This window comes from Pterocles gutturalis, unplaced genomic scaffold, assembly GCF_000699245.1.
Source record: "Pterocles gutturalis isolate BGI_N339 unplaced genomic scaffold, ASM69924v1 scaffold5777, whole genome shotgun sequence".
NCBI lineage: Eukaryota > Metazoa > Chordata > Aves > Pterocliformes > Pteroclidae > Pterocles > Pterocles gutturalis.
The window spans coordinates 28,118-50,125 of NW_010110083.1; the positions used below are offsets into that span (position 1 = coordinate 28,118).

Consider the following 22,008-nt stretch of genomic DNA (forward strand, 5'->3'; position numbering starts at 1 on the left):
TGCTAATGACCATTCAAAGGATGATGAAGATAAGAGTAGGGCTGATTTTTTTGCTGCCTGTCTCATGTTTCCGTTATTTTTAAAAAGGTTTGGCATTATCAAAACCACAGTTATGATTCCTAACTTACAGCATAGTTCTTACCAGGTTTAATTGTCTGATTTCTCCCTATTTTGGCCTAGTATTTCATCCTACATAGGATTTTAGTCACCCAACCCATAGGGAAAAATCCAGTATGCCCAGTGAGCTATTCCTTTCAACAACCAGGTAGGTCACAACATTTAAAAAAGTAATAATAATAATTTAAAAAAAATCACCCTGGGACAATGCTCCCTAAGTGCTCATTAACAGCATGGGCTCCTAATTTATGCCTAGCTGTTTTATATCAGTACTGAACTTCATGAACTTCAGAACAATGACATCCAACAGAGCTGGATTTGTAATGGGAAAGCCCTAGGTTTTTATCCTGAAGGCCAAACAAGTAGCTGTTTGCAATTCAGCTTTGGCTTGACTATTCCATTACCTCACCTAGTTTTAAAGCAGTACAAGTAAAACTATGTGGGACTGAGAGTTCACAGAATACCATTTTTACTTGCAGGATTTCTTACTGAATCCACTGGATTGTTCACATGACAAACAATATAATAAAATTTTTCAACATATTTACACTTAAAGCTTCAAGAGCTTTTCGAAAACTCTGAACTGACAGCATCTTAGGAATAATACAATGGGGGAAGGGAATACTCTAGACAGAAACACTGGAGCACAAATTCCTTCTCAGATGGAGAATATCACCTCATCTTTGACTTCTAGCAGAGGATATGGGCCCTTTGCTTTCAAGGTCTCCTCTGAAAGCCTTTCCTTGCAGGAAATACATTTACCTCCCTGAGAAGAATAAAAGGAAGAGATGAATCGTAAAGGAACTATATATGTACACATAAGGTAAACTTTCATGGCTCAAAGCCAGTGTTCAGGTGTTTAATCACCATCTTCCAGAAGTTCTCATGGAAGAAAGCAAGCATAGATAGCTTCCCAATTGGCACACTGCAAAGCTCGGCAATTTGCTCACATTTTGTCTGGTTCTCCTTTGTAATAATTCAAGAACAGCTCACTGCACTGCATGTACACCTTGGCAAAATGGAACCTGTAAAACTTTCAAAGTCAGGAACACAGGATCCAGCCGTGCACTTAAACCAGAATTGTTCCAGTCACAAGGCCTGAACCAAGAGCTGCCTCACTGGATACACAGACAAGCCCCATGAACTTTGATTCTCACAGCCCAGCTTCCGGTCAGCTTTCTCACTGTGTTTAATGAGGGACAATTCCACGCATCTTGAACTAAGGCTGTTCAGAAATGTGCTTTGTTACACGCTGAAGTTGTGATATTTTACCTTGTAAACATCAGTGCCTTTGGATTTCTTTAAAAAAAACCCAAATACTGCATGCAACATGCATGGAGCTACTGAATACAAAACTCAGTTGTAGTTGTGAGCATAATGTGGCCCAAAAGACTTGAAGGCAGCTCCACAGATCTGAGAGCAGTTCATCCCATAAACACAGATGACAAGTACCACCCTGTGTTAAAGCATGGACCGCCCAGCTTTGCGCTAAAAAAAAAAAAAAAAAAAGAGTTGTTTTTCTGCGTGACCTTGAGCAACGCAGGTTTTGGCAGGGGTGGGAGAACACCAAGGGGACAGCGTGTGAGCCAGCTTCCACTTCTGCTTCTTTTCACGTCGAGACAATGTTTGGTTAGTTCGGATGGGAACCACCAGCTCCGTTCTCGGAGCGAAAGGCTCGTACAGCGCATCGCGAGTGCCATCTGCAGGCTGCAACACGTACTGGTGTCGGATGCCAAAAATGCAGGTAAACCTGCCCGGTAGGAAATCCTAGGAGCACAGCTGATGGAAAAGCTCATAAATGCAGAAAGGGTAGAGAAATACTTGTTTCAGATCATTCAAAGCACAAAACCACCGAGTGCTGCGGCAGCAGAGTGATTAACAGACCAGTTTCACCAGTATCTTTCTTAACGCAGCACCAGCACAAATGCAGTGATGCTCTTTGTGAGCAGAGGAGGATGTCAAGAAGGCCACCTTAACCGCCAATTGCCTGGAGTCCCAGAATGAAGGAGGGATCTGTGATCTGTGGCCCCTCTCTTCACACACAGAGAATAGGAGACAGGTTTCCAGCACGTACAGCTCAACTCAACAGCACTGAAGCGTTGGGAGATTTTGGGAACACAAGCCCATTAACAGAATTTTCCAATTGGAAGGCACACTGGTTTTCAGGATAAAAACCCTGAATAAGGAAAAGTTAGAGTCTAAAAGGAAATTATCTTTGGGTCTACAATCATAACTGGCTGAACTATGGTTATGTGATTCACACAAAGTAATTCCAGGCAAGCAAAGAGGCTGTCATTGCAGGAACACTGCAGCTACATCCAGAGTGGTATTTCTTTGGTGATATCTTGATACCTACCTCATCAATAATGCCTGACTACTACATTTCCCTGTGTGGCAGGCACTGTGCCTAAGGCTGGCGGTTTCAGGGCAGCAGCCTGAGAACAGTATCAGCACTGGCTGAGAAACTGTTCCAGGTATATGCAAGATAGCAACCTCCCTCCCAGGAGCTCAGGCTTTTTAATCCAAATTCAAACATTTGCCATCTGTGTGCTCCATGTAGAATAAATACAGTTAGAAAAATTGCCAGAGCATTGTCTGAACAGCAGTTATGAGAGAAAGGGACCCCAAATTACATTTCCTATTGCCCAGAATGCAGCGCTCTAAAATCACTGACATTTTCCGAGCAGAGCTGTATGCAGGAATATGATCTATTTGGGCCATGCCTGATTGGATCATTACATCCAGATTTATAAATCTGTGGAGTTTCTAATCAGACATAGAGGGAGCACGTTCTACCTCTCAATCTAGTGCCTTGGCAGGTCATTCAATCAGAGCATTTCTCAGCGCAGCAATTCCAGACCCACTGCTCTTCTTTACATGCAGTTAGACAGCAGTCAAAAACGTGAATGTTGTACCCACTGTTGAAAATATTAAGAAAACTCACGAAAATAGCTTCCAGTCTGACCTCTGCAAATGCCTTCCAGAAACAGCAGGAGATAAGAACAAATATATTGCAGCCAAAAGAAAGTAGATTTTGGTGAATAAATTTATGCTGTATGGCAGGCTAAGTGTTTTTTTTCAGAGAACTGCCAATAGCAAATACTATTGCTTATCCTGTCAATCCCAGCAGGTCTGTCAGTACTACATGTTTTATTTTATTTTTTAAGAAAAACACACACAAATCATTCTTGTTAATTAACATCCTGATGAGGGGAATGGGCAAACTCATCAGTTTATTTCAGGATCTTACCACATGTGCTTTATTATATGGCTATACTGGGAATAAGCAATGCCAGTCATCCAATCTAGCCACGGCAAAGCTGTTCACTGTCTTGAGAAAAATGGCAAATAATCAAACTTAAGTTAGAATTCATTAATTACCAATGAACTATAAAGAGTTAAGTATCAAGAAGGGAATCAGGAAGAATAAAAACTGGTCACAATCAGAGTGGGGAAGAGATTTATTGCCTAACCACAAAATTGACCTCACTAGAAGCTTCTGAAGCAGAACTCCAGGTGTGATAAATTTATGCCCTCCCCTCTTACCCTCGCTATTACTCTTTCCAAAGCAGAGAGTATTATATTCTCAAGTCCTTGACCTCGGATAAAGCCTGAGATTCCTTTCACTTCCCGTCAGTGCATGTCCCTGTGTCCATTTGCCAGCACCACATTCCAGCGTCACACTGCAGACAGGCCTCATAAATTAGCAATGGTATTCTGCTGTGAACGCACCAGAGGAAACTACTCCTGTCACAGTCTGGGGAGAAGTAACCAGGTCGACTTGTGTCAGTTATTTCTAATTAGGAGGCACCACAAACTCCATACTCGAAGTGCAGTGACAATTGTCCAGGCAGAGCAATGAGATACTCATTGATGATATCACATAAGATGTAAAATAAACAGCTTCAGAGAAACCTAAGAGATTCTATACCCATGCAAACTATACTTTTCTCTTTCCTCTCCATCCTCCTCCCAAACACCCACCTTCATTTGAACATATGTGGTCATCCAGTGAACTAGATTAGATTCATACCCCCTTTGGTCTGAATTTGGTCTCGTGAAGTGAATGTGTCTGAAGTTATTCACAGACAGACATGCTGAAACAGTATAGAAGGAGGACTAACAGAGGGGTTAGAAAAGTCTTAAGTGAAGTAATTCTATTTTGATTTACCCTAGTACCTACACATGCAAGGTGCATATCTGTAAGGTTCCTAAGCGATGATGAGGGGATGTATCTCTAAATAACATCATCCAGTGGAGCAAGCCCTAAGGGAGTTGTTGTTTCCATGTGCAGACAGTTACACAGCTTGCTATCATCTCTGCTGTCAAGACCATGTCATTTTTCTGTCTTTTCTCCCCTGTTCTTATCTTGTTTCCTACACTTCTAGTGAGGTGCTACTCAAAAAGAAAGTAAAAAAGAAAAAAGAAAAGCCAACTGTAATACAGAAATGTGAGATGTAACTGGAATGATGAAGCTAATGTATCAGAGAGAAGGGAGATTTAGAAAATATTAATGCCATGAAATCACCTAGTTTAAGCTCGTGTATATGATCTTCATTCTCATTCATTACAGCAGTACTGCATCCAATAATATCTGTCTCAAGCACATCTTCTGGAAAGGTACCTAATACTGATTTCAGGATGAAACCTCCCACTAAGTTGTGCTTTTGGATGAGGCCTTGTAGAACTGTGGTTTGCAACCTCCAGCCTAATGTCCATTTTAATAAATTTGTAAAAGGTAATTCTAGAAATTCAATCCTATTGACAGAAGGCTTAAATCCACAGGATGTCCCATGAAATTTTGGAGACCCGCCAATCTAGAACGGCTGCTTTCAGGCTGTGTGATTTGTAAATGGCATGCAAAGATATCCCATCACAGCTGAAACGTAACACTGAAGCTCACTAGCGAGACAAGCAACAGAATATTTCATCAAGTGCTGAACATCTAATTAAAAGAAGGATTGATACTGGCAAACTGAATGGATCCAAAGAAATAGGTAAGAAAAGATACTTAAGGGATTGGTTAACAAGAACATGCTAGCAGGATTAAATATGTTTAACATGGTTAAAAAGCACATAGCAGAAGACATGCTAACATTCTGTAGATATTTCAGAGTTGTTAATTCACCTCCTTCCCTGGCATTTATCTCCTTAAGAGAGATTAATAAGACTAAAGGGATATAAACAAGGGGGGAAAAAAAGATTGAAAGAAGGAAAAAATTGAATAGAGGGGAAAAAATATCTAGCCAGTAGCTGCCATCAGGCAGTGAAATAGTTTGCCTGAGGGCACAGTGAAAGAGATAATGTCCCTGCTGTTGGAAACATCTTAAACTAAACTAGGCCAGCACAAGGGAAGGGTACTACAGAAAAACAAAACTAAAGCCTAATACATTTTTGTCTTATGCCACAGTGAAATATTTGAGTAATAACCTGCCTTGTGTGCATTGGGAAGAGCAAGCATTTAATCCATGTAAAACAGAATGTATCAATCAGGATTTTATCTGCAATACCCAAAGCAGAAGTACCTTCACAGAAGATCAATTTCGGATAGAGGATGCTTCAAGTCTATAACAAAAACGTGTATCATGATCTGACAGGCATAGCTGAGACTGGATAATTTCTAGCCATAAGATTTCTTTCTTCTAAGTAAGAAAAAAGCTATTCAGTCCTTGGAAGAACTTATCAAAGGTCCTATTTCTTTTAAATTCTATAAATAAAGATGGGATGTATGTTTAAACATCTGCTATGACCATGCTTTTGGCTTCATACCAAAATTCCTGGATATGCCTTGCTTACACTGTGCTATGAAGAAAATTAATAAATATTAATGATAACATTAATAACAATAATGTAATCTACCTGTAATAATTGCCTCTCATTCCAAAACAAATAAAAACCCCTTCCACATAATACACTGTACTCTCAGAAAGAGTGGAAGAGTAGTTGCCGTTACTGCAACCACACTCCAGTGCTTCCCCTGCTTCTTTACTAGCTGCTGCTTTCCACCTTATTGTCAAGGACCTCAGTTTCCACTATAAGAGTTACAATTAATATTTTTTCACTCTTACTCAGAACCATCCTCCTCGATGTCCCAACACTTTGCATTACTGTCCCATAAACTGCCTGCAATTTCTTATAGGCTTTGAGACCTCCTATTGACCCAACGTGGTGATTTTCTGATTGTAAGTCCTGCTGCTAGCATGTTCTTGCAGTGTGCATGCTAACTTTCAAACCTGGGAGACAGGATACTGGTCAGCTCCAAATGCTTGAACAGAGCAGTGTGACCCAAAACAGCAATAGTTTTTTTCTCAATATACAAGAGGAGTAACAAAAATCAAGCCAGAAAGCAGAAGTCACTGATTCAGACTCTTACCTGTGCTACCTCTTCAAAATCATCATGTCTTTTCTGCAGCGCACGTGCTCTGTGTAGAGACTTCCCCACTCCTGTGTGTTTACTCAGGAAGGCTTCCCCGTGATTTTCAATCCAGTCCAGTACCTGCCAGAAAAGAAGAACATCCAATTACCTCTCTTGTCTCAGCAGCACCGACAAATTCGGTGGGGGGCAAGGATAAAACAGCTGCAGAGGTATTGCTTTGTGCTTGCTATGGCTACACACATGCAGGTCTGTCAAAGTCCCACTGGATAGAAGATAAATGTTTATAGATGTTACTGGTAAATTAGGACTATTGGGATTTTGCTATTCAATTTATTTTGAAGCGTAGCTTAGTTATTTGAGCCTGGCAGATGTTAAATATTTACTTTCACAGAAATGAATTTTGGGGAACAGGAATCAGAAATCTGTAATCTTTTACAAGAACCCTTCTCTTAAGAGCTCCTTGTGTAAACTGAAAAACAGTGATAGCTAATTTCACATAAACAGCAGATTTCAATTGGAGGCATCTTAAATGAGTCCAAAAGCATGATGGAGGGATCAATTAAAATTTATTTTATCATAGAATCATAGAATGGTTTGGGTTGGAAGGGACCTTAAAGCTCATCTAGTTCCAACCCCCTGCCATGGGCAGGGACACCTCCCACTAGCCCAGGTTGCTCAAAGCCTCATCCAGCCTGACTCTGAACACCTCCAGGGATGGGGCATCCACAGCTTCTCTGGGCAACCTGGGCCACTGCCTCACCACCCTCACAGTAAAATATTTCTTCCTAAAATCTAACATAAATCTACCCTCTTTCAGCTCAAAACTGTTACCCCTCGTCCTACCGCTACACTCCCTGATCAAGAGTGCCTGCCCATCTCTCCTGTAGGCCCCTGTGTTTTGATGTGGGGAGAAGCATTATCAGAGTAACTAGAACAAAAAGGTTAAGAATCCTTCACTGCAAGCCATAAAACATTGACAGTTGCACCTTAGTAACTAGAATGAAAAGGTTAAGAATCCTTCACCGCAAGCCATAAAACATTGACAGTTGCACCTTCCAAGTATTTCAGGTTTTCAGTTCCAAATATAACTGATCCTTATGCAAAAGTAAAGTGGCAAATCTGATATTCTGAGAGTTAAAGAGCATTTTCTTTTAAAAATAGATCAACTGTATGAACACCATCCATTTCAAGCTCCTTCTCACAATAAAACTGGCACTAAAATTTAGATCAAATCTGTTTGGGGTCTACTACAAGCTGGAAATAAAGTTGAACTTGACAATCTGAGCTTGGGAAATTTCAGGATGTGATCTCCGGGGTCTACTACAAGCTGGAAATAAAATTGAACTTGACAATATGAGCTTGGGAAATTTCAGGATGTGATCTCCACCCTTCTACATCTCTTTCCAAATACACAGAGGCTAGGAGAATAAATAGTACTAGATGAGTAGTGGGACTGATGTAAGCAGCTAAGACTTCATTCAGCAAGGAGCCCTGCACTCAGAGCGAGTTGTTGAACCTCACTCCTACTGATGCTACTGGACTAGCAAACAACAGCTGGTAAATCTGTCCCACTGAAGAGAGAAGACACCACAAGCATGCCCACGATAGTGATACTACCACAGAGTGCTGCACCTGCAAACGGCCCCCGAGGTGCACCTTTTCTCAAGCATTCCCATGATAGTGATACTACCACAGAGTGCTGCATCTGCAAACGGCCCCCGAGGTGCACCTTTTCATTGTACAGCGCTGGGTGCGAGTGCAACATGGCCCCAGTGACGCTGGGCAGGGGCTGCAGGATGCCCTGCAACTCGTGACAGCTTGGCCTGAGAAGGGCTCTGGTTCCAGAACTGGGGTGTGAGAGGGCCACTTGTCTTGTGTGGGGCTGATAAATGAGCAGATATTATTGACTAAGCCTAGAAACCTAAGACTGGAAAAATGGAAGATGTGATTATTTTTTTTTTATTTCAGGCAAGTAAAGCTATTTCATGGCTTGGTTGTACAGAATTTAAACCACCTGTGCTTTAAGTCTTTTCTGTACTGTAGATCCCAAGCATATTTTTGTAAGAAGTTCCAAGTACAAACAAAGCTTTATACATATATACTTATCTCCCAATCCAATTTCCTTGCTGGAAAAAGCATTTTTTTAAAATTAATATTTTGTGCTTACAAGGTATTTTTCATCCACAGAAAACAAATAATTACACAGAACGGAGTATCAAAGCACTTTATGTCCTGCAGGGACAACACATATTTGGAATAAGTGTCACTGTGGGGATGAGGAAGCAGGATCAGGTGTGCAGGCAGTTCAGTCATTGCTTCCTGCTTCCCTTTCTCTGATCAGTTCATCTCCCATTTGCTCTGGGTAGAGAATCCCAAATACATTCCTTCAAACTGTTTGGCAGCCACGTGCCAGCTGGTCTACTAAGAGCTCTTCTGCAATATATTCTTGACCAGGAATCTGTATGTAACCTGTAATAACATTAATTATCAGAGGGTAGCCTTCTAGCATTTGTGTCATTAAGACTCTGCAAATAATTCCATTAACATCCTTTTTCCTCTTGTCAAGAGTTTTCAACCTATCTATTAGAAATGGAACAAGATCAAAACTCAATTTTGAAAAAATCTCATCTAATGAGGCCTAATTTTTAAAATATTATTTTTTAAACGGCAAATGGCTTTAATTCAAATACTGCTTCCTACGAAGTTGGTATGCAGTATGTGCTTTCTATTTATTAATATTTCATAGTCACTCACTGTAGTTCTACAGCAAATTATTCTAGGAACTTTTTCATGCTTATAGCATTGAAGTAGTACTCACATAATCAAATTTTTATCCCAATCAATGTTATATTGGGCTGCTTTAGTCACTGTTAGATGACTTTTGACAGAGATGCCGGTTTTATTTTATAAATGGATTTTTTGTTATGTGCTTCAATTCAAAATAAGAAGTAGAATGTATGATAGCCACTTTAAACAAAGATGAAAACAAAGGCAATGAAACTAGGGCAGAGTACTGGTCAAAATACTGATACTCTGCTCTCAGCAGAAAAACCAAACAAAGTGAGCGCTAGAACATTAATCCATAAGGAATAAACCTCTGTTCCAGGACTCATCCAAGAGCTGGCAAGTCCTGCAGTGAAGTCTCATGTTGCATTTGGGCAGGTATTCCACACAGCCTGACCCAGAAGGGCACCATCTGGTGATTCACCAAATAATTCCTGTAACATGAAAGCTTCCCTCTGAAGTAATCTATACAGGTATTGATTAGGTTTCCAAATCCTTTAGTTTATAAGATTAGATATAAAATACCCCTTGAGGTGACAAAATTGTACATCCACTTAACAAATCAACACTGCACGAGCAGACAAGATTACACAGAAATAAATCTATAAAGCAGCCACTAATAACACTGGCTGTAACATTGTATCTGACCTCTTTCCTGGGCCATTTCTCTGCCTAGAGTGCCATGTCTCAGGCTTCACAGACCCTCTCTGCTCTTTAAGAAGTTCTGTTTCAAATTGTTCCATAAACTACTTCTGCTGTGATTCCCCCAAGAAACAAATCACAGCTTTTAAAAGAATAACTTGCCTAACATCATTTTCTGGGGCTCTGAAACCCACGTGAACATATTTACCCACTCCAGTCTTCAGCGCATTCGTTTTCACAACCATTTTGTGAAATACATAAATGCTATGTTTTCATTTTGCATAGAAGGCGAAAAAATTGTATATATATGTGTACATATATATATATATATATATAAAGAGACTAAGTGAATTGCTGAGGTGTCTCATGAAGTTGGCAAAAGACAGGATGTTAGCATGAGGCTCTGATAATCTGATAGGCCTAACTATCAAAAGAATCCTTGGCATTTATATGAGCAGCTAATACGTTTTCCCTTATATAAAGCATTTGCAATCTAATAATTTGCAAACATGGAGAAATACCACTCTTTGTTTCCATCATACAAGACACAGAACGTTTGGGCTAAATGAGGAGCTGAGCTATGGAATAACTGAGTGAGCAAAGTAACAGCAAGATCATAAATCTAGATGAATACAAAGCACTTACTCCCTGGTGAAAACAATGAGAAATGTTAAGCAATTAGTCTACAGCAAATGCAGGAACAACTCTTAAAGGTCACAATAACACCTGTAATCACCAGCACTTGTAAGCATCTACCTGTCAGCATGTGTGGAGACATTCTCCCTTACCCTGAAGAAAGGAAATGTCTTTAGAACTAGCATAACTGTGTAACAATTCAAGATAAATGTTAACATTTTAATTGAGAGCATGGACTGTAGAACTTACTCTACTGCTGAAAATTAGTAACCTGAGATAAAGTTAGCCATTGAAGTTACGGTGACTTTGTTCAAATAATTTAATTACTCCTTAAAAACATAAACAGCTTGAAGATGCTCTTAAAAATGCAGTTAACAGTGTTTTCCAAATAACATCTTCAAATTTCCTAATTGTCCTTTATTGCCAAGCTATTTTTTTCTTGAAACAACTAGAAAAAGGCTGTAAGCCACAAATTCTTTGAAATGAAAATACTGTGCTACAGATAGATCCATCACCTGAGGTGTTTCTTGAAACAAAATATATTCCAGTTCTCTTTCCAGTATGCATTTACTACTGTACTTCCACTAGTTTGAAAGCTGCTCGGGACAGGGGCCAGGATGTCCCTCCTGCTTTGCAGCTCCTAGCACAGTACAGCCTGATCCTGCATGACTGCAATTAAAACACAGACTAACTGCTGTGGGGACACACTTCCTACATAAGACAGCATTTTCCAATCCATGCTGCTGCCCATTTGATAATACTACATTAATAAAAACATAGCTGAGTTCAAACTTAAAGGCAAATCGCCAGGGTATGGGTGAAGCTGCACCTGGAATCACCTGTGAAACTTTATAACTCACAGACATATTCTGAAAGGATTGGAGGATAATAAGGCCTTGATGTTCTACCTTCACCTGTGGCAAATTCCCATCCCATACCTTACTGAGCCAACCGCTATTGGTAAGTTGATTGGGGTAGCTGTTCTGCTGTTCCTCTGCTCAGTCCCATCAAGATGTCCATGGGAGGAAATGAATGAGCTGCTCTGTTTACTCTGACGGTAGCTTGCATGGGACTCCAGAATGTGTGCATGTGAGGCTAGGAGGTGAGAAGGAGGCTCCTTTCCTTTTCTGGATGGAGATTCATAATTCTGTGTTTAATTCCCAGCTAGGAAAAGTTTATACAGCATCAAGCTCAAAAGCATGAAATGTCTGCTAGGAGCCTGTTAACATGAGAACATAAACCAAATGCTCAAGAAGCACATCTGACGTCAGCAACATTTATTGGTGGGAATGCTGAAGGATACACACACGTATTAAAAAGATGATGTTGATATATCTTTTTTTATTTCACCTAGTTTAAGATCAAAAGTGGTAGGAGCATTATTTTCTTTTTATCATGATGTGCATGTCCTGTCTCCTTATCTCCTCAGGGGAAAAATTACACACCCAACAAAATAAGCAGCAAACCCAGGTCACCAAGAAAATTAAATAAAACTCCAGTGCAATTACAGCAGGCTGACTGTGCTAGCTATTACAGTCATTATATGGATGGATAACCACAAGATTCAAAAAGCTACCTGGAGGAAGAATAGCCATAACTGACCCTTTTGAATGATCTGTGTAACTGCAAAACGAGCAACAGTGGCAATTCAGACAGGTTTCATCTGAGGACAGCATCAGGGAACAGGTGCTTAGAAGAGAAATGCCTCCAGAGGCCTCTCCACACTCCTTTTTGCTGATGATCCAACTCTCGTCTACCTAAACTGGCAAAATAAATACTGCCCAGGTGAGGTCAGGGAAAAATGTACTTGAGAGTTTATTTGCAGAGAATAGTGAGAGTGTGTATGGGACAAGGTAGGAAAACATAAGAAGAAAGAAATGGAAGAATGGTTTTAAAGGAAAAAGTTGGAGAAGTAATCAGGCAATAATCAAAGTTCTGGGATGATAATTGCTCTTCCTCTAGGCTAATCTGTATGATAGGAAAATGGCACGATGATTGCATTAGTGAGTTAAGGTCAACTCTTTCAATAGCTTAAAAAGTTAATTTGATTTTGAAATTTAAAAAAAAAAAAAGTGGTGGGCACTATTTTTAAAGGGCAGACTTTTCAATGTAGCTCTTTGAAAATGAAGCCTTTCTTTCCTAATCAGTAAATGTGAAAACTAAGAAGCACTTCACAACTTTATCTGACTTTAAATAAAAATCTTCTTTGGAACCAACTCTTTCCTAGCAAGTCCCAATGCTCTGCTCCCATTTTACATGAATATAAAACGTGAAAGGAGTTGTAAATACATTACTTTAAGAAACTATATCTGTTGTTGAAGTTAGTTGAAAAACAACTGCATTTTTACATCTTTTAAACTGTATTTCTTTTAGCAGCAATGAAGATGAATTGAGAATGACTTAGAGAAGAACACAGAGGCTTGCTCAAATATACCAGTCACTGAACACTGTGCAGGAAGGAGATGAGATGTGTAAGCCGGTGATTAAACCAGCATTAATAAGATGTAGTGTGTTGTGCTAACAGTGATGGGGCACCCTGACTTCTACTTGGACCCAGGCCAGTGCTGAACAGTTTCACTGCTTCTGAGTGAGATGACCCACTGAAGAAGTGCCTTGGCTGAGGGAATTATTAATCTTTGTTACTCTAAGACTCACTGTTGTTGCCTAAGTGACTTTTAAAACTAGGTTACTCTGAAACCTGAAAATAAATTATACCATTTTACACTTCAAGCAGTTAAGAGTCACATTTTGATCTCAAAATGGTACAAACCTGGCATAACTCAAAGGGCGTATATTAACTCTTCGCTAACTCTAGCAGAACTGTAATAAATTCCAGAGCAATTACAGTGAAATATACCCAATTTATTCAGCTTTAAATGAGGCCCCATTTCAAATAGGTGCATAAGCATTGCCTAACTTGAAACACATGGATAGAGCCTCCAAAATCTACTAGGCTTATGCCAGTGAAAGGAAGCCACACAGTATCAAGCTGCCCCTATTTGCACTTCATTGCTTACTCTTGAGATACTGTGGGCTAACCAGCGTTCTGGTGTGATACCAGGAATTCATACGCCACTTAAAAACCTCTGGTTTTATAAGCTCATCACCATTTCCACTCACAAGAATCAAACCTGATCTTTACCTTTTTTTGTAGCTGCTATTATGGATGCTGAGTAACCAAGACCTTGCACGTCTGAAACCCATACTCCAGAAACTCTGCCTTTGCCAACCATGCTTTTTTGTTACCAGGAAGTGTAGCTAAAAGGTTCATGTTTCAGATTGTTCTTTCATAGATACTTTACATCCAAATTTTATTGAAAATGTTTTGTTATACTGCACAGCAACAAAATCTGATCTTTTCTGTCAAAGCCCTTCAAAACTGTACAAGCCTAGTTAGTAACACTTACTGGCTGAACTAGAAATTGCAAACACAAGACAGAGAACCTCTCGTGGGAAGATAATTAATTTTCTTACAATAGAAAAACTAGAAGCTACACATCATACATGCATTGATGAGCAACACAATTCAAAGTAGGTGTGCTCTCAGGATACCCACAAACCACTCCCTTTGTGGGAGGTAAAAGGAAAGAGCCTCTAAGTGATAAAGAGTGCACATTTGCCAGGGAGACCACTGAATATTCTGGGTGGAGGCAGTAGCCAGTGTGGGGTTGTCAACTTCTATCCACTGCACTTGCATCTGCTCCCGGATAACATGGTTCTGTGCAGGCTGGCACGGGCAGCCCAACCCCTGGCCTGCTACCAGGCCGTCCTGGAGAAATTGGTGTCAGCAACAGCACCAGGGGAGACAGAACAAACACTGAGAATCAGAAGAAAAACAAAACAAAAAGTCTTCATAAATCCACAACTGAAGGAGACTTAATAAATCCTAATCCTCTTTAATGAATAAAATGCACACCAAGTCTGATTTAAATTAAAATATAGTTTCTTTGTTGTATTCCAAATTGTTGCTGAAAATAGATCTCTTTTTCCTCCTATCCCTGGCCCTGTCACAGCAGGGTAATGTCAAGTAAAGGTCTAGCTGAGCCAAATACAAAGGAACTTATCCTCTGGCTTTTCCTGCTATTATTAACGGTTTATAACAAAACCCAAAACAAAACTCAGCCATTCTCATTTGTGGTTTTTACCTCCTAATAAAAACTGAGCTCCATTTTTCACTTTCTTCATTAACTTCTTTCTTCACTTCTTTCTTTAATTTCAGTTGGTGGCATAGTAAAGTATTTTAAAATACAGTTTTTTGAAGAAGGGGCTTGCACCTCCTATTTAAACCAGAAACATAATCTTTGGCTCCCATGAGATTATTTTTAATTTCAGAGACATCGACATCTGACTCTAAACCTCAGATCTTGTTCCTACCAAAATCCAGAGCAAAGTTTCAACTGACTTCAGTAAACACGGATCAAAGACCCCATGCACCACGGCAGCGGGGTTGGAACTCCATGATCTTTAAGGTCCTTTCCAACCCTACCCATTCTATGATTCTATGTTTGTAAAGTTGATAGGCAGGGGTGAGCAGAATCTGAGGCTACAGCTACACACTTGAACATCATGTTCTGTATCCCATTTAGCAACTTCTGAACAAACGTAGTTCATATGACAACAGGCTACGAGCTGCACAGGTTGATACAGGTAAGTGCACTCCTCACATAAAGATACAGCTCTGCTAATGCTCTTGAGTAGCGGTGGAAGGGAACAGCGTCTTACTCTGGTCACTCTCTTTGGTTCAGCACACCAAATTACGCAAGAGTTTTAAGAAATATGCAAAAAGCAACAAGGATTTCATAGCAAAAGTAGACTGGAATTAGAGTGATTTGTTTCAATGCCCAGCACTGAAGTTCAGTAAATGACTCAACTTCCCTGCCTCCATCCTCATTCCTAAAATGACATTAGCCACACTTAGAGTCAAAACAAGCAAGGCTGATAAAGAAACCGTTTGGAGTGAAAGCTGACTTTTAGTTTAAGATTTTGTAGCCTTTAGCAATACGTGTCTCCAAATTTGGTTGGAGATTCTAGGAAGCTTTTCCAAAACTGGAAAATACTAAAATATCATAAATAGTAAACATCATGGCAGCTGCACAAAAGTGAGCAGGCAATCCATTAAAAGGCAGGGCTTTAAAGTCAGGTGTAAGCTGCTCCAAATTCACTGTCATATAAATGCCCAATTGCTGAGCATATAGCTATAAATCCTGAAATACCACCGCTTGTGCTGCCCCTGTGGCAATGATGAATTAATCTTTATAAAATAATATAGCCAGGCAACCAAGTTCTTCTGTATTTAATTCAGCTCAGATGGTCAGGCACAAGAGTCACTTCTTTCAAATTGCCTTGAGACCTAATCAGTGTATCTCACTATCACCAACCACACAATCTGAGGTTTCAGGGTGTTTTTTTTTTTTTTTTTTTTTAAAGAAGAGGTGTAATTGAATGAACATTACTCATTATCACAATCTGAGGATTGGATCAGAAAGATGAATTCTGATACTTCTTCAATCCTTTCTCAGGGAAGAGCTCTCTTAAAATGCTGCAACAGACAACCTTCCCTGAACTCAGTCACCTCTATTTTGCCTTTCCTTTTCACCACAACTCCTCCAAGTGGTATGTATCTACTCAACTCTGCCTGGTCTCTTTCAAAAGACAGAGAACTAATGCAGCTGCTATTAAGTATGATTTTTTTAATTACTCCCTGCTTTACCCCTCTAACTGTAGTTATTCCAAATACTACCACATAATTAAAGAGGTCTTTTCAAAAAGAAAAAAACATGCAGTCCCTTTTACCCTTGGAGGGAAAAGCAACCTTACAGACTTATCAGTATTTTGCTGCACAGTGCAACTAAATTAATGAGGAGAATTAAATGCAGAGCCAATTACAATATTTAAAAAACTTCCTTTATTCCCTTGTCTGTATTCAACCAAAAAAATTCCCATGAAATCAGATTGTAGGTGTTTTCATGAGCTTCCTGGACATTGTGAAAGTTTCACCTCAACACAATTTTTAACAACAAAAATCTAACCTCTGTAGTTAAAAACCCCACTAGTTTGCCAAAAGCAGAACCTCCATGTTCTGTTCTTTGCAGTGGGGACGGCCTTGCAAAGCACTGCTGATACTAGTGAGCCCATCTGAGTAAATTATGCAACTATGTGGGTCCATCCATTTAGAAGAGTTTCAGAGAAGTCCTCAATATGCTAAAATACAAAACACAGAGTCTTCTTCAGACTCCTCAGTGCTTCCAGCACCCACAGATATCCTACAAGCCCATCTGGAAACAGGACTGTAGGAGTTTGTCCATACACGCCAGTCCCTGCAGCAGCATCCTTGTTCATCAACAGCTTCTGCAGTGCAAATCACTACAGAATAACAACTCCCCCTGGCTGCCCCCTTCTTAGCAGCTTCTATTGCAAAAGTATGCAAAAACAGTTAGTTGTGAAAGGACTCCAAAGTTAACAGTATGACTAAGTGAAGACATCCTAAATATCTCCCATGGCAATGGCCTGAGCACTAACGAGACTATTCTCAAGTTTTCTAACAGTCTCAGAAGTTCATGGTGACTTGCTGATTCAGGTCTTACCTTGCAGTAGCATTACTCTTCCATCCCCTACCCCCCTCCAAAAGCTTCCACATTACTGCAGACCTATAGACCCGTACAATAGTCACAAACACTCTTGCCTGCTCCCAGATAGGCCACCCTCCCATGGGCAACACGGCTGTTTCATCTGATGATGAGGTGTGCACGGTCTCCCACACAGCTGCTCCAGCTTAACTCCTTGCCTTTTCACAGGCTTATATGGCAAAAATAACTTGGTGTCTGCTTTCTGCAGATGGCTATTATGTACGTGTACAGTTTTTCACATCTATAAACATATTATGACTGTTTAAAAACTGACATGCATTTGGAGAAGAGTGAGAATATGATGTGTTCTGGCCCCATGCACCTTCCCTCCATGTGAAGAAAAGAGTTGATTCCAGCCCTAGTGATTAGGGAGGTACAGGATTTAGTCAGGTCTCTCTCCTGGGAACAGCACATTCAATTCAGGGCTCTGGCAGAGCTGGCTGGGTGTAGGCTGGGCATTTTGAGAGCAGTACTTGCCCATTTCCTCTGGGCATTGGAAAGTGACGCAGCTCCAACCTGCTCCTGCTATAAATGCTGTAATCTAGGATGCAAGCTCCCCAAAAGGGAGTGGGAAGACACATGCCTCTCTTATCCTGAGAAAGAACTTTCAACTTCACATTGCTTTCCTTTGGTAAAGTTCCCATTCATCAAATCTATCCCACTTATCTTTCATTTTCTTGATTAAATGTTTTACTTGATAAAATTTGGCAACTGCCTTTCTAAAAACATTCCAAGTAAGAGAACAATAGACAGACAAATGAAGAACTAATGTTTCTTCCTTAACGCCGGGATCGTTACTAAAGTTCCCAGAATTTTGTTTTAAGGAAATAAAAAAAAAAGTTTAAAAAAAAATCAAGTTAAAAAAGCTGTTGTATTCTTTAAATGCTGAACTTCTTTTAGAGCAAGTTTCAAAGCTGTGTGTGGGTGGAGAAGCTATAAATAACTATATTTGTGCATGTTCCTTCTGTACAAGACACAGAAAATGTGCTCTGCATCAGCACAGAAAGAGCTGCTATGCTCTGCATGAGGCTTCTTGAGGTTGGCAGGTAGATGATTTCTTTTGCAATTATGCTGCTGGTGTTGCTGTTTGTGTATCTTTTCTCCAATACTCAGGAATCATACCTGGCACTTAGCTGTAGTATAATGAATTAGCAACATGACTAATCAAACCTGTCAGTCTCTTAATCGACGGTAATATTCAGAAATAGTTCCTTACCTAGGGCATATAGAAGATTGTGGTTGTTGCTGTCCATAGCATTAGTTAGAACAGTGATTTTACTCCATCTGAGGCTAAGACGCTTACCCCAGGTCTTCATTTCTTGTCCCATGTTTGTCCTTTCGTATCAGTTTTACAGGACACAACTGTTGGGTCAGTGAGGCCTGAGGCCAGCTCTAGTCTGAGGTCTGGCTCCCTCCCCATCTGGGCTGTTTGCTTGGACATAATCAGAGTTTTCTAAAAGAATGTATCAGGTCTCTCACAGCTTAAGAGGATGGGAAGAACACTGTCCCAGGCAAAGCAGGCACTGAAGCAAAGGCAACCTGAAAACCTTCTGATTTCTTCGCTCAAGCAAACCTCCTTTTCATTTTCTGCAATGGTCATTTCCACCACTTTAGTTTATGCTCTGGAGTTCCCAGGAAGAGAAATACCTGAGCACACTCAACGTCTAGCCCAGCTTCTTCCTCATGTATACTGAAGCAGGGGATTGCTACAGCTCTTAAGCACCAGCAGGTGAAACAATATCCTCATTATTAGAAACCGCTTGTGTGCTGAGTTAACAGTGCTCAAACTATGCTGTGACCAGGTGTACTACGGGCTTTTCTAAATTCCTCAAATAACTATTGATCATCTTGTGTTTCCTCCTACCTCTAGTAACTCTATTTTGCTTCTCTGGCATCAGACCAACAGAAAAACAGCATTTGCAGACCTGATAGTGAGTAGAGACACATGCAGGATCCAGCTGATTTAGATTTCTGATTGGAAGCACTGCTTTAGATTTCTAAGGTGTTGACCTCCAAGTTGTTTCATGACAGCTATCATCACAGCTCATTTTCATGTTTGTGAACACAGCATCACAGTGCTGATTTTAATGTTTGTGAGGAAAAGCGTTCTGATCCTATTGAGAAATTTGTGCATTTTAAAGTGTGGCACTCTGTGGCTTGAGAAGCATTTTCCTTGCATCTGTTTGCTTCATTCTTTTTCTCAGTGGTACTGTCCAAAGTGTAAAAGGTCCCCAAGAAATACAGCAAGTACACAGGAGGGAAAAAAGTATGTTATCCTCGTGTATGTAAATAGAGCAATTGGTTTTCTCTGCCAGTGATAAATGTGCCTACTGGCTTCAAGAAAGGAAACAAAACAAAACTAACAGAGAACAGATAAAGATTCAGAAAAAACAAACAAACTGTTCTTCACCGTTCCAACCCTGATCTCCTTTACAGCCCCTTTCAGTGCCTCAGTTTCCCTGTCTGTAAAATGAAGAAAGAAATCCACTGATAGATAAACATCAGACTAAGATAATGGTATAACTACTGCTACCATTAAATGTTCAGTGGTAGCCTGAACACTTGGGGGAAAGAAAAAAACAAACCAAACGTAGACACATATACCACATTTTTTTTTCAGCTCCAGCTGTAACCAGACCATAACTGTATTAGTGTAGGTAGAAGTATAACAGTATAATGGTAAATCGGGCAGGCACCAACCTTGGCAAATACACTCCTCATCTAGTCAGTAGGAAAAGAGCATCCTACACGGCTGGCTCCTAATTTCAGTGCTCTGGGTCACTGTCTGGAACTGCCACCACTGTACTAACCTGAGATTGGTCTCCTAATTTAGACATGAATTAAGACAGTACTGTCTACATTTTGATAATATCAACCCACCTAAACCATTACTAGTTTAAACAAGATGTTTAAAGACAATTAGCAATTAGAAAGGACTGATAAAGCAAGGATGAGCTTTACAACAGAGTAGACTTCAATGCAAGCACTAGGCTCCAGGTCCCATATAGGCACTCCCCACTGTGCTCGAGTTGTCTGCTTCACCAAAGAGAAAACCGCTGATTGAGCAGGATATTAAATAAAGCAGTGCTTAAGGTTACTGTTGGGAGCAGATGATTTAATCATTTTGGTTTAACAAGGCTTATAATCACAGCACACAGCAACGACAAGTTTAGTAAGAGAACAAATCTCAACTGGGAAAAATGGGTCTTTGCACATAGTCTCATCCCAGCAACAGAAAAACTCACCAGGGTAGTACAAAGCTGCACTAGTCTTAAACACTGCTGCCAAGGTCAGAGCCTCTTGGGGCTGAGCATCATACCAACACAAAGGAAAACACAACCTTTCACTCATGGGGCTTTGACCTGATTTGAGATGAGGCAAACCATGTGGGAAAGGAGAAGCAGGAGAACAAGGATTAAAAAAAGGATGAAAGAAGTGCCCTGAATGCTAGGAGTGGCTATTCTCCATCAGGGACTTTTCTAGGATGTCTTCTTTGTCTTTTAAATATATAGCCTGATATCTCAAACATTTTATCTCCCAGTTTAAGATACTCTATGTGTCAGGTTGTGTGCAGGGCTGTGTTTGACCTCCTGGGAGAGTTCCTCTGCCCAGGGATTCAATCCTGCACCAGAGCATTTCTCCTGCTGTAGGGGCACCACAGCCTCTCCTGCTCACACTGCTCATCTCTCAATCACTGCTCAGGCAAATCAGCTGTGCTTGACACATCGTGTCCCAGGGCGGAGAAGTCACAGCTCAGTACTGCAAGTAAGCAGGGAAAGGGCTAAGTTGCTGTGGTGTGTGAGACGCTTTCCATACAACATACAGACCCCATGCTGAGCTAGGCACTCAGTATGCAAGACACAGCAGAGCCAAAATAAAAAGCCCAGGACATTTGCATCACTATGTAATCTACCCATAACTGTACGGCTGATTTTGTCTACATGTCACAGTAGAAATGGATCCTGTGAGGGTTCTGAAGGGTGAAAGGCCAATGACCTTACAGATTCACCAAAGGAGGCCATGGATAATGGCAACGAGAAGCTGTTTGTGGGAAGGCAAACAAACGGATGCTGAGCCCTGAGTCCCCTGGCAGACTGCTAGAGACAATGGAAGAATAAACTACAACATATATGCAAGGGCTATGAAAAGCCCTTTTAAAAGGAACAACCTTGAGCTGTTCAAGAGAGAAGAGGAGCCACCTCAAAGACTCCAGGAGTGAGAGTCATGGGCAGAGAGAGGGGCAGAAGTGGCTGGGGACTTCCTCTAAGAGCATCTTTGTAATGAAAAGTTGCATTTTCCCCAAAGTGAAATTTTCTGTGAACTGCTTTTTATCTTATGGTTTTTTCCTGGCTTGGTGGCTCCCAGGTTGTCATATCCCCTCATCCTGAACTTCCTTCTTTTCTAGTTTCCTGGCACCTCATATATTTTGAAAACCTGAGGAGGTAAGCAAGCAGAAACAATACACCAAAATACATTTTCAGTGTTTAAAGTTACTTTTTGCTGGAGGGAGAGAGAAATTTAAAAAAAAAAAAAAGTTTCATTTTGTGGTTCCCTCCCCCCCTCAGCTTTTCCTCCTTATTTGGGAAGGGAACTGTCTCAAGGTCAGAATGTTTTGTATGTTGCTGAAGCCAAAAATAAAAGTAATTTTCTCCATCCCTCAACACACGTCCCATCCAAAAAAATCCAAAAGGCAGGAAAGAAGCAACAAGCAAGGAACTATCAAAACAAAGTGAGGACAAAGTAAAAGACCAATGGACAGGCCTGAAATATGTTTGTTTTGCATATTTTTACATTTGAAGGACATTTTTGTTGAAAGGGAACCACAGC

At 40.4% G+C, this 22,008-nt stretch overlaps 1 protein-coding gene across 1 annotated transcript in view; it reads right to left on the reverse strand.

The window, feature by feature from the left end:
* Nucleotides 1-22,008, reverse strand: part of LOC104461564 (kalirin-like) — a gene marked incomplete at both ends in the record, with an annotated part of 52,228 nt that overhangs the window by 16,611 nt on the left and 13,609 nt on the right. The window contains one exon of the mRNA XM_010073199.1: nucleotides 6,491-6,613. Coding sequence (XP_010071501.1) covers nucleotides 6,491-6,613 — 123 coding nt within the window. The remainder of the gene's footprint in view (nucleotides 1-6,490; nucleotides 6,614-22,008) is intronic.